At 37.7% G+C, this 15,092-nt stretch overlaps 1 protein-coding gene across 4 annotated transcripts in view; it reads right to left on the bottom strand.

Moving 5' to 3' along the window:
* Positions 1-11,955: 11,955 nt before the first annotated feature.
* TRAPPC8 (trafficking protein particle complex subunit 8) overlaps positions 11,956-15,092 on the bottom strand; it is a 51,502-nt gene continuing 48,365 nt past the window's right edge. For all 4 annotated transcript variants that reach the window (XM_051774697.1, XM_051774689.1, XM_051774682.1 and 1 more), the window contains 2 exons: positions 14,467-14,556; positions 11,956-12,995 (listed from right to left, as the gene is read on the bottom strand). In XM_051774697.1, coding sequence (XP_051630657.1) covers positions 12,761-12,995; positions 14,467-14,556 — 325 coding nt within the window. In that variant the 3' untranslated portion in view covers positions 11,956-12,760. The remainder of the gene's footprint in view (positions 12,996-14,466; positions 14,557-15,092) is intronic.

Genomic DNA, 15,092 nt, shown 5'->3' on the forward strand with positions numbered 1-15,092 from the left:
AACCATCTTTTCCTGTCCTGCTAAGTAATTTTTCACCAGAGAGCTTCTAATTTTTCCTCATTTCTTTGGAGCTTTTAGCTGATTTTCTTCAAAAAGGTGTTCTTTGTACAAGCTTTCACATCAGTCATTGTTGACCAGGAAAGATCCTTCCACATCTGTAGCTGAGTCACAATTGCTCTCACACCAAGTCCATCAGCCCCTCAAATGGACTTTACACCAAAGACTTAAGACATTCAATTTCTTCCCTCAAGCTTGCTACTTAAATTTTCAAAGTTTTCTGTTGTCTCATTTACTTTGTCCAGCTTCTTAAAAGTACAGGTACAATCCTTTCATCTAACTGCATCATTTCAGCATTTTCCTTGTCCTCTACTGTTTCTCTTAGCTGCCCTTACTCTACTGTCTTGCCCCCCTGAAATATTTTGCATTTTTTTTCCCATTGCCAACTTCTGTACTCTAAAGCCAAGTGTGAAGACTATACACCTCTTCAGCCTTTTTCTTCATATTCATTTGTAAATATTTTTATTGGCTGTAGTACCTTGACATAGAACTTACATCAAGTCACAGGAGAAAACTATAAAAAACTCCTTCCATGACCTTCCTCCAGGGCAGTGGTAACAGAGCTCCCAAATCTTCATGGCATCAGGCTTAGTCATTTGCTGCCTGAAGACTCCTCACTATAAGGAATCTAATTCTCTGTGGCTTAAGGAAACATTTCTTACGCCTCATATGATATTTTTATAAGCCCTGAGTTCTTGCAGGATGCTTGGAAAGCTGCTTTAAGGTTTTTATCATAAGCAGGAGTTTCTGGAGCTCTAACAGGCTTTTGAGACTTCAGTGATTCTAGGTATGGTGCCATAGAGAAACATACTAAAGGAACCTGACACAGATCTACATTAAACCATTTTTGGCAAAATTAATGCCACATGGATTAGATCTCTTTCCAGGTATTTTCATACAGTGCTCTCAGGCACATGGTGTGATTCTTTGGGCTGTCCTGTGCAGGGTCAGGAGTTGGACTTTGGTGATCCTTGTGGGTCCTTTCCAACTCAGAATATTCTGCGATTCTGTGAGATCTATTCCTTGAAGATTTACTTCTTCAGTTTTGGGGGAAGAAGAGGATGGTGAAGCAAAAAGAGAATAGTTTAACTTTGAGTTTTGTCTCCTCGACAGATATAGCCATTTCAGCTAATTCTCCTTTACAAAGTGGTTTCCTTCCATATTCTGTCTTGCACTCTGGTTTCTCTCCCAGTATGAGTAATTTGCAATTCCCTAACCTAAAGGAAAAATACATCCTTGAGGCATCCTAAACCTGGCTGAGGCCATGTGCACCCTATGTGTGGCAGTCAAAGGCTTTGAAATCCTCTGGTGGTGGTTACACACTTTGAACTGACTCCCTGTCTATGATCTTAGAGATCTGGAAAAGCCTGCCCAAATGTGCAAGTGGTTGTACACAATTGCCACATTTCCCTCTCTCACACAACAAATCTTGCTTCTCTTTGTAGGAAAAAGTTAGTATACATCACTCTGAAAAGTGACATTATCCTTTCACCATATGACAACCTGAAGGAAAAGCCAAAGTAGACACAATTGCCAGCATTCACACTTTCCTGGTCTTTGTCTTTTTCAGATGATTTAAAATTACCATTGCTATTTAAACATAAAATTTAGTGTACAATCCAGTGCTTTGCTTTGAGAAATGCAAAATATATATATTCCTTACAGACTTTGTAATATTAATTATCATCATATTTCTACTTTGCAAACCATTAATTTGTCACAGACCCAGCACTGTTAACTACCCAGGAGTTGTGTGTCTGGCATTTTCATGAAATTGAGTGTAACTTTGGCCTCATACTTGTCAGTCCAGGTGTATTTATAAACTTGTCTTTCCCTTTTTAATTAAGATTTTTTAGCTTTTTCTGTAGGAAGATATCCACACACAAAGCCATTGCTTGTCTCTCATGAGTGCTTGACTATTGGCTTTTAAAACCCATGAGAGCGAAGACACTTTTATTCACTGGTGGTGTAGATTCCCTTCTAGATGAAATAAGTCAACACAAAATCTTACAACCAAATCTGATTACTTTTTAGTCTACTTATGTTTATGAAATAGGAGTGCACTCCACTATTTTTAAAAGGTGGGAAGTGAAAGACATGCAGGTTCTATAGCCTCATGATGTCTTAATCATTGACTTCCAGGTGGTTTACGTGCTTTACTAACTTAGAGGTTGTGGGACAGCACCTGCCCAAAGGATACCTCTGGTGAAATTGGAATTAAATTCAAATCCCACTCTATAATTTTATCCATATGCTCAACTTGACCATTTTCTCTGTGGCAGCTGCTTTTACCAGCTCTAGTTCCTCATCTAAGTAATCAAAACTATCCCTAATTTCTCTCTCTTCTAATAAACCTTGACTTTTCTTATCTTTACCTCCTGTGGACAATTCTGTTGACACTAGACTGGTTTTTGCTTGCACCCTTGGGCAATTTCCTAGAGATTCAGACTTCATTCTTTGAATACATCTGTTCTTCGTATGTACACCTTTGCCTGTCACCATACTCTTCCTACTAAGTAAGAATCCTGTCAGCACAAGTGCTGCATTGTGCTTTATTTACTGCATGTTCTGGGTCCAAAGCAAAAGGATACTGCAAAAAAAAAAATTATCTTATTATTAGAATAATTTATTCTAGTTAGGATCCAGTGTATTCTCCTTTTATGTCTTTCCAGGACTTTGGCAACTGGCTGAAATTTCCACAGAAGGATTCAACAAAAATAACAATTCTAGGCAAAGTAACAATATGTACCTGAAACATCCTCTTCCCTCCCAGGAAGTAACACTTTCAAAGAAACTGAGTTTCTTATGAAACTGTATAACCTTATTGTCATTTTTGACCAGAACAATTAGTAGTCATGAGATTTTGAATTGATTTGCACTGGTGATTAAAGTGAAGCAATACTTTGATGGGATACAAAGAGGGAATACCAAGAACCCTGAATGTCACTGCCTTCCCTGGTTGTTAATCTGCCCCTTTACATTTTGAAGTTCTGCCCCAAATCTTCCTGCCTCAGATTTCTGTCTGGACCACAATACAAATACTTCTCCTTCAGTAATTTTTAGGTTTGTTTTGCCAGTTTCATTTTGGTCTTGTAGAAGACAGTTGCCATGAGGAACAATTTTAGAAAGTTTTGTGATTATCCATCACAGCCTTCTGACCACCGGCCTAATATTCTTTAAAGCAGCATAAAGGATAATACAGATTTAATCTCACAAAAAAACCGAGAAAAGCTCTCTATTATAGGACACAAGCCAAATATATACAAGTGGATTAGCTTCCAAAAAGCTGTATCAGCATTTTCCTCCAGTTTTGCCAAAAATGGCCATGAGAGCCTTTCTGCCCCTACTGGTCTTTTCGGGTATTTCTACAGGAATCTGAGGGAGAGGGAGGCCAAGGCTTTTATGCTTATCTCCTTTTCCCATCCAGGTTGAGGAATAATGGTTATATCTTTCCTTCTTACATTCTTATCATGAGCTGAGAACAGGAAATTTCTATTAGTAAACATATACAACTTTTCATATAGCATTTTCCACCCTTTTCTCTTCCTAAGACCACAGGTGCAACAACTGCTCAGCGTGCTCATTTACCCTACCATTTTGTCTTAGATCCAGTATCAGGACTGAATAAATTTAGTTGGAATTAGGCATTTATTTGGGTTGTTTTCCCCCTCAGACCCTTTTTAACTGCCTAACGACTGTCCTGCTTTCAGCTGGGACATTTTGTCTTATTAGCTGGTCCAGTGCTGTCTTTTGGATTTAGAATTAGAATATGGACTTGGGGATTTTCATCCTTGCTCCTAAAGAAATATGGCAAACTTCAACTACCTTCATAGACACAGACACCCTATTAATCAGTGGAGTCCAATGTCAAACCACAGTAGTGTGTCAAACAGTTGATTTTGTACTATTAATGTGTAAAAGCAGGATTTTTAAATTAAGACGTCGGCTTCTTTTCTCCTCAGTCAGGAGCCAGTGCCTACTGAGGTGCTGTCAGTGCTGTTATTTCTCATTTCTGTGACTTTAGAAATGCTACATTGATCAATGCATCCATCATACAGCTACTATATAAGTAACACCATACCTGACTGTATAATGTATAAGTGGCCACACCTGACTAAACACCCCTGACAAGAATAATTGCCTATTTAACAAACTTAACAGTCCACAACAGCATATAGGATTTTTACTAAGCTACTTGATGCAGGGCATTCATATGAGCAGGACCAACCATACTTGAAGCAGACAGTTCTATCTGGTATTTGGTAAATTGCACTAAATAAGGATGTGGAGAGAACAGTCCCCTTTTCATTTACCACCAAACAGTGTAGGAATCTTTTAGTAGGAATCTGCTTTTAACAACCAGGAGTATCTGGACTGCTGTCTCATCTGCAGGTGTATTGATCCCACAGTTGGGATTGTTTCATGTGATCAACGGAAGAACGAGTCCTTGAGCTCTTGTTTCCATACTCCTAGAGCTGCCTGGCACTGCAGGGCTTCCACAAGGCTGGCACCTGCCCTCACTCACACTGAGTTACAGCACACTGACAGCTCAGGCAGAGCATAAATCACACAAATTTTTAAACCTATACACTTAAAATTACAAGTTTTCACTGTAAAGATGTCATTCAGGACAAAAAAAAAAAAAAAAAGGAAAAAAAGGAAAAGAAAAAATGCAACAAAGCTGTTCTTTCACAACTGAACTGTTCCTCATTTCCACCAATACCTAGCAGCCAAAGTGAGGAAGAAAATGGCAGCACAGTGAAGGTTTTCACTACATATCTGCCATTCCGCTGTCATCCCAATTCTTGTTTGTCTTGTGTAACAAAGGCATACCACCACGGAAAGACCTTCACTGAAAGGGGTTTAAACATCCCATTTGTAATTGCAATTTCTCAATGCTAAGAAAAGTATTTTCATGGCAACCTTCATCAATGTCAAGTTCCAGGTACTCAGAAATTACATTGTATAATGCTAAAAATACCTAGCAAGTCTTCAGAAAAAGTCTAGCCTGTAGGAAGTTTCATAACATACTGAACAAAGTTACAGTATTGCTTTGGACAGAAGAAAACTTTTCTGAGGAGTATGTTCAACACCCACTCATGTTTTCTGAACTCTAGCTTGCAGAGAAAAAAAAGTCTTAGCTAGTAGCAAAAAATGTAGTGACAAGCAAAAATAAAGTATTGCCTATCTCCTTGTAATCTTTTACAGCTCTGTTATTGAAAAAGTTCTAGATATTACTCTAAAAAATACATAAATTTCTAAGTGGCATTTCAATAAATTAAAGAAAGATTCTGCTCTAATTTGCATCTATAACAGAATAATTAAATTTAATAGTATTTTTATTGCAGCTGAGGACACAATTAACTCAGAACGCTTAGGGCTCATGTGGCCTACAGATGAAGAGAGTGGATTTGAAAAGCAGCCAGAAACAGAACATGAACATCTAAGGCAGTGACATCTCCCCTCTGTGGTCTGGAGAATGAAAACTGTGATCCTTGAGGACAGATGTTAAAATGAAAAATAGTATTAGCTGTGATTCCTGAGCCTTGTCCCCTTAACTTGACTGATATGTTCAATCAGTTCTGTCACAGCAGGAAAACTTTTGGGGTTAGTTTTCCCTCACAGGCCTCTCAGTGCTCCTTCCAAGCAGAGCCAGAAGTGCTCTGAGCTGCCACTGCCCTTTCCTCTCTCCAGCAGCTCCCTTTAGTTGCCCATGGCACTACAACAAGAAGGGATTTATGTAGGGTTCATTTATTTGTTTGTTTGTTTTTAAACTTGTTTTATGGCTGCAGAACTTTTGGTACAACCAAATCATATTTTCAAGTATTTCCCCGACACAGTGAGAGCCAGCAGTGCATACTACAAAAAGCTGGTATTTTCAAAGCATCTCCTGAATCCAAGAGCTCAGGCTTTAGCTGCAATTAATACAATATGCCACCAATGCAACCCTGGCATCAGCAACTACAAGAAGCAGAGCCCATGTCCCAAGCACATTTTTGTCTCTCCCTCCGTCATGTCCCCAACAACAGCATCTGCAGTGGGGGCAGGGGAGGGGGGAAAGCTGGTTATGTTGCTGGTGGTGTCTTCAAATGGACAGGAAGAAATATTTTGCCTGTGAGTTTCAAGAAATATTTATTTTCTTGGTCAGAATTGGTCTTTACTTTCTCTGCAAAATCCTCAACATACAGAAATAACTCTTTCATCCTCCGGCTTCAAAACACCTGGGGATCACGAGGCAGCTGTTTGAAGATGATCACTAAGTTATTTCTGTCACTAAAAAATCTATAGTTACATCCTTTTTCTCTTTTTTTTTAGTAGAATTTTCATCACCCTGGAGGAAACAGGGTAAGGAATGATCCACAATTATCAGGAGGAGAACACCATATCTATTCCAACTTACAGAAAGGAAAACCCAAAGGAATAACACTTGTAAGTATCAGCTGAATTGATTTATTCACTGCTACAGTCTGTAAGCAACAGTTTTTAAACTGTTAATTTTTCACTTCTTCAGCTACCACTAAAGCAATTAGCAGAACTCATTAGCCAAGTGACATTTTACAAATTAATGATTTACTCCTGTAAACTGATAGAAATGCACAGTAAATAAATCTTGAGTTAAATAGGATCAGGAAATCACTCAGTCCTAGACTGTGTTTAATCAGTATTCATGGTTTTAAAAACAGAAGTGTTGAGAAAATTATTATCTTCTGTTCCAGTCTAGCTTTTGCTCTATAGAAATAATTTTTTCCATGACATTAATCAAGGGTAATTTTGAAAAGACAGCAAACATTAAGATTTCAAGGGACTGAAATAATGGCAATGTGCATATGAAGAAAGGCTGAATTTCCTTCAGTGTATTTCTATTACTGCAGACATCTTTATATTTTAGTATACCCAGAAATAATTCCTTATCTCACTGGAATAAGAGTGTATTAAGTGAAAAAACATCCAGGAGTCTCTTCCACATCCACTGCAGTTCAGAGACCTGACTTTTGATACACCTGGGTTAGGTAACACTTTGGTGTAGATAGCTCTATTTCACAGTAGATACTGAATTAGAAGATGATCTTTAAAATTAAAAACTCTGTCCCCATTATTCTGACTGTGGCTGTCGTTGTACCACATGATTCCATTCTCCTTCAGGCAGTCTCACTGCAGGTGATTGCTTTTCACTAAGGCAGCTCTACTTACACTTCACAGCTGAGGAATAATAAAAATGTTGATTTTTGTGGTTTAGTCAGTGCAGGGAAAACTTAACTTTAGATCAGAAGGAAGCTTTGGTATATTACTGAGCTTCTTCACATTATGTAGTTATTGTATCCTCAGGTTTAAATAATGGAAACCATAGATTTTTTTTTTTATCTTTCATTAAACTTTTTATATACTATCCTCCTCCCCAACACATAGGCATTTTCCACTCTAGCACTTTGACAGACTTTTTCACACTACTTAAAGTAATTATACTATCTTTTTATCTTAGTAAACATACTATACATATATGTGTCAGTGCTACACAAGGAAAAAAATTTTTAACAGCTCAAAATTCAACCCATGCAGTGGGACCCACAGAGGCCATGGGTATCAAGTATTATTTCTGCCGAACAGGAACTATGTCAGTGAATCCAAACATGAGATTCTTCTACTTTTATACTGGCACCTTGTGCATTTCTTCTGGGGCAGCACATGATGTCACTGACTGTCAAAGGACAGCTACTTTGAACCTCTCTATTCTGCTCCTGAGCTTGGCAAAACCCTATCCCAAAAATGAAATCACAGGGTGGTTGAGTTTATGTTTCAAGAAACAGTGTCACTTCCTAACAATAAGAACTTTTCCCAAACATCAAGAAATTGTACTTACAGACATAGTTTAGGGGCCTTCCCTGTCCAGAAGGAAGATATGCAACTCCAGGAGGAATCCAAAGGTATTTAGTAAAGAAAACCAGGACTAAAGTTTGTAAGTGTATTAACCAAGGAACAAATAATCATCACTGGGAAAAAGCCGATGTTTTGAGGCACAAGTCACTAGAGCATTTCCATCTGAACAGAAACTAGTTACAGTCAAAACTGAAAGTGAATTGGTGCTCATTTCCTTTGTTAGCTTCAAGTATTGAATCCTAAAAGTCAGTAATAATTATCAACGACCTATGACATGAAGGATAATAAAGAATACTATTTGGCTTTCTGTGTATGGACTCACTGGTAGAGAAATATATCTCCAACACTTCTACTGATAAGTTTCCAAATACAGAACTGAGTTTTCCCTACAGTATTTTTCCTGCTGCTATTTTTTACCTGAATCTTTGCATGATACTGAAATGATGTTATGAGTTGCAAAATCTACCCCCAGTCAAGTATCACGTTCTTGACAGAGATAAAAATAAATTAATTTTCTCTCCCTGTAATGGGAGAGAAAGCCATCGTAGTGGATACATTTTACAGTCATTGCCATTTATCCATAACCTTCTCAGTATATGTCTGTGGTGCTTTTCCCAGAAACTACCAGTGTTTTGGGGCATCACTGACAGTCTTTATGATTTTACTTTTGATTTTTTTACAAGATACTCCCTATCTCATTTATGACTGTAAAAAATTGAGATGAACAGGTTAAATTATTTTGAGTGGAATTTTTGAAAGTCTCTGGGAAAACTAGAGAAATTCCCTTTCATTTAGGAAAAATTTCTTGTCACAAAAATGCAATGGAGAAATTAGTTCAATTTCCTTTTTTAAGTAGAAAGGTAATGTTTTATTATTTTGAAATCAAAACAATCATTTTACTTTTTTTCCCCTCATCTTTCATGCTAAGTTTTTCCTGACCCTACATGGCTAGTCCCACTTATTTCACTGTAGAAACAGTCTTTCCAGTATAAGTGAATCCTTTCAGAAACTCATCAGCTTTTAAATGTTAGGAAACCATTTTTAAATTAAGGGGACTTGAGAGGATTTTTTTTTTACTAATTAGTATCAAGCCAAGCTGAGTGAAAAAGAGCAATTACCTCCAAACTTCCAAACTTGAAGTTGTAACCAGCTCCTGCAGAGGGCAGAGCTTTTCATGCATGTATCAGGAGAATAATACCTGTCTTAAACCATTGTATGGATGGACTTTTTATGTAATTTGCTAGACACTTTTCTAATAAGACAGCAATAATCAATTAAAATTATACCAACCACAAGAGTAAAGAAACAGACATTTTGTTTACAATTTAGACAACAATTGATATCGCTTTTGCTACAAACTTTTAGGCACTTATTGCTAGTTAACTCATTATTCTATTACTTGATGTTTAGACAGGATTGAAATAATATATTTTCAGATAAAGACATTAAATGAGTTTCTGTCATAAGTAATTTTTTATTTTAAAGTTATGATTATTTTTCCTCTTTTGGAGTATAGAAAAGTTCAGTATACAGCTTCAGACAAGGAAACAAGTTCAGAAAACTGCTCTATCAGAATAACCAGTCCTTCTAAAATTTTTTTGGAATAAAGTTTTGGTCAGGACAAGTACACAATTCAAGAATACCCCATTTAGTATGATTTCTACTATTTTTGAGGAGATAGATGCTTGAGATGAGAAAAAGCACAAGATCTTGCTATATTATCAGTCATCTCCTGTAACACTCACAGCTTGTGATTGACTCTGTAAAACCTTATCACTCCAGATTTGCATTGCACAAAATAGTAATCTGTCAATTCAGCATTTCAGCAATTTTTGGCTAAGCAGCCTAGAACCACAAGAATTCCTCCAGCACAGGATGGAGTAACACATGCCAAGAAGTATGAAAGGGATGGCAGAATTCACCTCATTTCTGGCACAAGTTTGCTGGGGAGGCAGCTCAGACTAAAAGTGTAACTTTATTACTATGCGGAATTATTTCTGTATTTTATGTAATACAAGATCAAATTATTCCCACTGTGCCCAGAATGAAATAGGGCATTCTATTTCTCACCAAAACCTCCAGTTTGACAAGTTTCATGGTTTTATCTTACAAAGGTACTACCAAATGAAAATTCATTAGATTACTAATACAACAAAGACCCCCTGGATCTTAACATTTTTGAGTGCTTTTTCCATCTATCTCAAAGTAATATGTGGTATTTTGATCTACTCTGAGCCATAGCATTCCTGTGAGAGATACACTAGTATGGTCTTGCACCTTAGAGCAAGTTCATGAGATTCTTCTGGAGTATTGTTTTGCAAGTAGTGAAGTTTCAGCCTTTGCAGATTTACTTATTTGCCCAGTAGCAAGACAAGATTGTCATTTCAATAGAACTGTTTTTCATCATCACTGAGAGTCCACAGAGTGAACAAAGAGTTTCCCATGTGATAATCCATTCAGGAGCCAGGCTTAGTTCTATCTCCATGCTAACTCCTCTCCTAAGCAATCACACAGTAAAATTCTGTTCTACTCTGAAATGAATGTGTAGTCCAAAGAAGCCATAGTATAACCCTACTTTCTGCCACCACTCACAAGTCAGAAGATGCCTCTTATCACTCTGTAATGCTTTTCAGAGCTCGAAGGAATGACCCAAATTCACACTTAAGATTTTTCAAGAGACACTATAAGAGACAAAGAGCATGTCTCCAGGAAGGAACTGTTACAGCAATTCCCTGAGAAAGCTCCACTGCTAAACTTGAGATCCATGAAAGCAGGTTGACAAGAGCCTTCCTCTCCCCCCACAAATCCACATCACTCACTGGCTCTCAGCTTGACTGATGAATCACCAACTGCTCAGACAGCCAGGTGAGCATCAGAGCTCATGCCTTTGGGCCTGGAACACCGAGAACCTGCAGCAGCTGCTCTGCTCTGCATCATCTCATCTTTCTGGCATTCAGAGAGATGTGAAAATCCTCACCTGCTTTACCTGCCAGCCACTGTTCAATGGCCAGATCTCACTGTGCATTGCCATTTGGGCCATCTCCAGCCTCCACCTGACAAGCCTACTTCCCTCTACAAAGTACCTCTTTTCATCCTGGACAGACTGTCTTAAACATACACCAACCATGACTTAGAACATTGTGGCCTACAGATGAATGGCTTCATTAATGACATCTCTTCCCTAAATGGGTCTTGACACAGGAGGACTGATGACACAGCTTAAGGCTACAGTGCCGAGAATCTTTTAGATTAGTCTTCCAATCTACTCAACAGCAGAAAAGAAGAACTCAACCCTTGAAGCAACATATTAATTGCTATTCTATTCTATCAGTATTCTACTGGTTCATCAACATGATACACAATCCTATTAAGTACAACTATGAAAGGTCACGTGTACAAATGGGTTCCAAGACTTTCAGGAAGTCTTAAGTCCTTACGGGACAGTTATACAGAAGTACCAAAACTGAGTAAAACTGGAAGCCTTGGCTAAAAAGAATAAAATGCATCAGAAGGTAGATGTACTGCTTCATACACCAGTGTTGCCCTGTGAAATTTCCTTCAGTCAACAGAAAGAGCAGACTATCAGAAGTCATTAGGTGATCCATTTTCCCTGTATTCAGCTAACCCATCACTAACATGAACTCCTAACTCATAGCTGGGTTTGCTGCACTTGACTGTCTCACACAGCCTTCCCTACCCTCAGCAGCTGTTACCTAGATTAAAAATCTGCCTCCCCAGAGCGAGTAATTGAGATTTCCCAGAGAGCTGAATTCTGTGTTGCACCCGGGAACACTGGATAAGAATTCCAATGAGAAAAAGCAGTCACTACAATGACTTCAGTGTACACTTCAAAGACACTTCAAGGTACACACCAAGGCTACACATGGCAACAGGATGGGAATTTCACCTGAGCAGAGGGTGCCACAACAAAGACAGTACACACTATATACATACACACACGGTATCAGCTCCCGTGGATTGTTACAGCTGTATACAAAGGAAAACAAAAAGGCCACTAGTCCATACAGTGAATATGGTGTATGCTTTATTCTATTTACAGTACATTTGTTATAAATATAATACATTTCTTGAAAATCTTGAGTAGATTTTTTTAAAACAGATCAGTTGTTATAGTTACATAATAAAGTAAGTGACAATTTAAATGACAATCTCATGGTTGTGAAATAGTGCATTCTGTGTTGAGATGAATGAGAAAATACTCAAACTGGTTCAAGAAATTATTTTTTTAAACACCTTAGGTGGGACTTTTATGTAAACCTTGAAAGGTCACCAGTTTCCATAAATATGAAACCAAAATTTTAAACTAAAGAACTGAGAATCAGAAATGGATTTGAGAGACCTTATTGAACTTCACAGTAAGGTTGGGATTTATCATGACTAATGGCTTCAGACAGGAAAAAGCCAGTGAGGCTTTCTTCCTGAACCATATCCTAATACAGCCACAAATATTAAACACACCATGCTGGAAGTTGTAACAGCAGTCAAGCTGCATTTTTGACAGGGCATTGGACATACAAGTATGTTCAGATCTGGAGTTAGAGTATTTCATGTTATGAATATCTTAATTACCAGAGAAGAAATACATTATAAAAGGATAAACGTATTTTCAGTCCAACGTGCATTGCATCGAGAAACAAACTGACAAGTCATCTGAATATTTTGCTATTTTCTTTTCTACACGATTTTTAGTAACAAGTTAGATGTTTGAGGTGCTATTTCAAAAAAACTGCAGCAAAATGTCAACCAGCAATATAAGAAAAGAATCCCATTTATTTCATCTTTTAGTGCGTTTTTTCTCAGGAAGTGGTCAGATATTATTGATAATAATCAGTGCAGGCATGGAGTTCTGCTGACTTGTTTCAAACAAAGTAACTTGGTCCACTAGCTTGGCAAATACTCTGGGGGTTCCAAGATTATAGACACCTGTATGAACGAAGCAAGCCTTCAGCTGCAAGCTATAGACCTCTTGGCCTTTAAGTTGAAGCTTGTACTGTGTTTGCCCAAGCCATGTAAAAGATCCATGTATTTCTAGTGCTTCAGAGCTGAAAAAGAAAGTAAAAATGTTACCCTCTGAATCTGAAGCATATATTACCAATTTACATGATTCCCTCCAACCTCAAGTTTTTCCCAAGATTTCAGGATGCATTGTGCCCATCACCAGCCCCTTACAAAGAAATGCTTATTTATACTTTCTGAAAACTTCTTTTCCTAATATGCTGTACACTATATACAATATTAATTATACATATAAGTATAGTGATGGATTCCTGTGTTTTCTCCGCTTTCTACGTAACCAGCACGTAACACTAACAATAGATGGCAGTAACAAGACCCAAACTGTCGCAGTTTAGGGAATTCCTGCTTGAGGCATTCTTAGACCTGTCCCATGACCTAGAGTTAAATCAGACTGTCACACAGGAATAGTCAACATGGATGATATACACTGCTTTAGAGACATTGCATTAATAAATAGGGAGGGGGGGCATTGGATTTTTTATTTTTAAGAAGTTTCAAGGTTCGCGAGTACACAATCCTTCCAGTGACACGTCTCACAATGTTACAAAACATGACCATCTTGTGAAAAAACAACAGATCAGTGAATAGGTTCCTAATCGTATCTGAAAAGTAAACCACACATAAGTCTTCTGTTCTGCATTTCTGAACCTGTGTATCAGGCTCTGGGCTTTTCATTTCTTACTTGCCTGCATGGATTGTTGGCAAGAAGCCAATGTTCCCCCATGACTAAGCCCACCTCAATGTCTTCACAATCTTTCTCACCCCCTTGGCAGGAAGCAGACCAGGTAGTATTATGTCTAAGGGGGCAAAAGGGAGGAAGGGAGGCTGTCACCTGAATTACACAGGGTAAAGTTGCCTTGCTTTAACTGAAGTGGCAGAATTACAGTGGTGTATTGCATATTACAATGGTATATTATGGTAACGAATTCTCTCTCCCACAAAAACCTTTAACAAATTTTTTAGAAGCAATTCACAAAAATTTCCTCAATGCTAAAGTTTTCACACATAATACTACACTTCTAGGCAAAAAGGAAGTCATAAGGAAGCAGGAAGTCTGCTGCTAAACCTGGAGGAAGTCTTAAAAATATCCAAGGCTCTATGAAATTTTACACTAAGAAGTACAATTTTATACTAATTTTATACTAAGAAGGAAGTACTTGTTTAAACTTCCAAAGTTGTTTTCTACAAATTACTTGGTATTTTAAAAATTAAAATCCAACAACATATGTTTAATAAAGTAAAATTGCTGAACCTCCTATTTCACTAGTCAAAAAGTATTTCCACTTTACTAGAAAAGAGTTTTAACAATTCAAGAGTCACAATTCAAGGTCCTGTCTTAGCAAAGTAAAACAGAGCACCGATTCAAGACCCTTTATCAACTTCCCTTCTTTCAAAGAAGCCACTGTTGAAAAACCCTATTCTAGATATTCAATATAGTTGAAACACTACAAGGAAGTGTTCTTAAAAAATACTGTTTTATTAACATTTACACATTACCTTGTTGTTTTATGCCGCAAGTCAATCAGCACATCTACAACAGCCTGAGAACAATTGGAAAGTAGGAGAGTGACAGGTACCAGACAGAGGCTGCAAAGAGAAACAGTTCCACAGTAAAGGAAAGAAGTTTTACTTTGGACAGTCTTAATTATACTCAAATAGTTAAAATTCATTTCCAGTAACACAGAATTAACATGTAGTTGTCAATTATGCAACAGTCAGACAGTGTATGTAACAATATAATCACTTACATTGACTAGAACTATTCAAAATAAATGCTGTCAAGGCAAACAGCATTTGAGCCAAATGAAGTTACCATCTCCCATCATCCAGCTGAGAAAGGATAGCAAAAGGATAAATACCACCTCAGTTTACAGGAAATCTACTTTTATGACAAGAGACATCTCAGAATGGGATAACATGGTCCAGCACACTAGTCTCTGAACCAGTGGTTGGCACATTTTGACTGGATCCTTTTCTTCTGCACTGCCTCCTGTAGAGGAATTGCTGGCATCGTGCCCGAAGTTGTAGCCTGAACAGTGCCCAAACAGAACAGACAGCACCTGCACATTCGGTCTTAATGTAAGCCTTTATCTTCAACAGAACACAGAGTTAATTGATATTCT

Source organism: Manacus candei, unplaced genomic scaffold (assembly GCF_025592945.1).
Source record: "Manacus candei isolate 608988 ecotype Guabito, Panama unplaced genomic scaffold, ASM2559294v1 h1tg000008l, whole genome shotgun sequence".
NCBI classification, from domain to species: Eukaryota; Metazoa; Chordata; class Aves; order Passeriformes; family Pipridae; genus Manacus; species Manacus candei.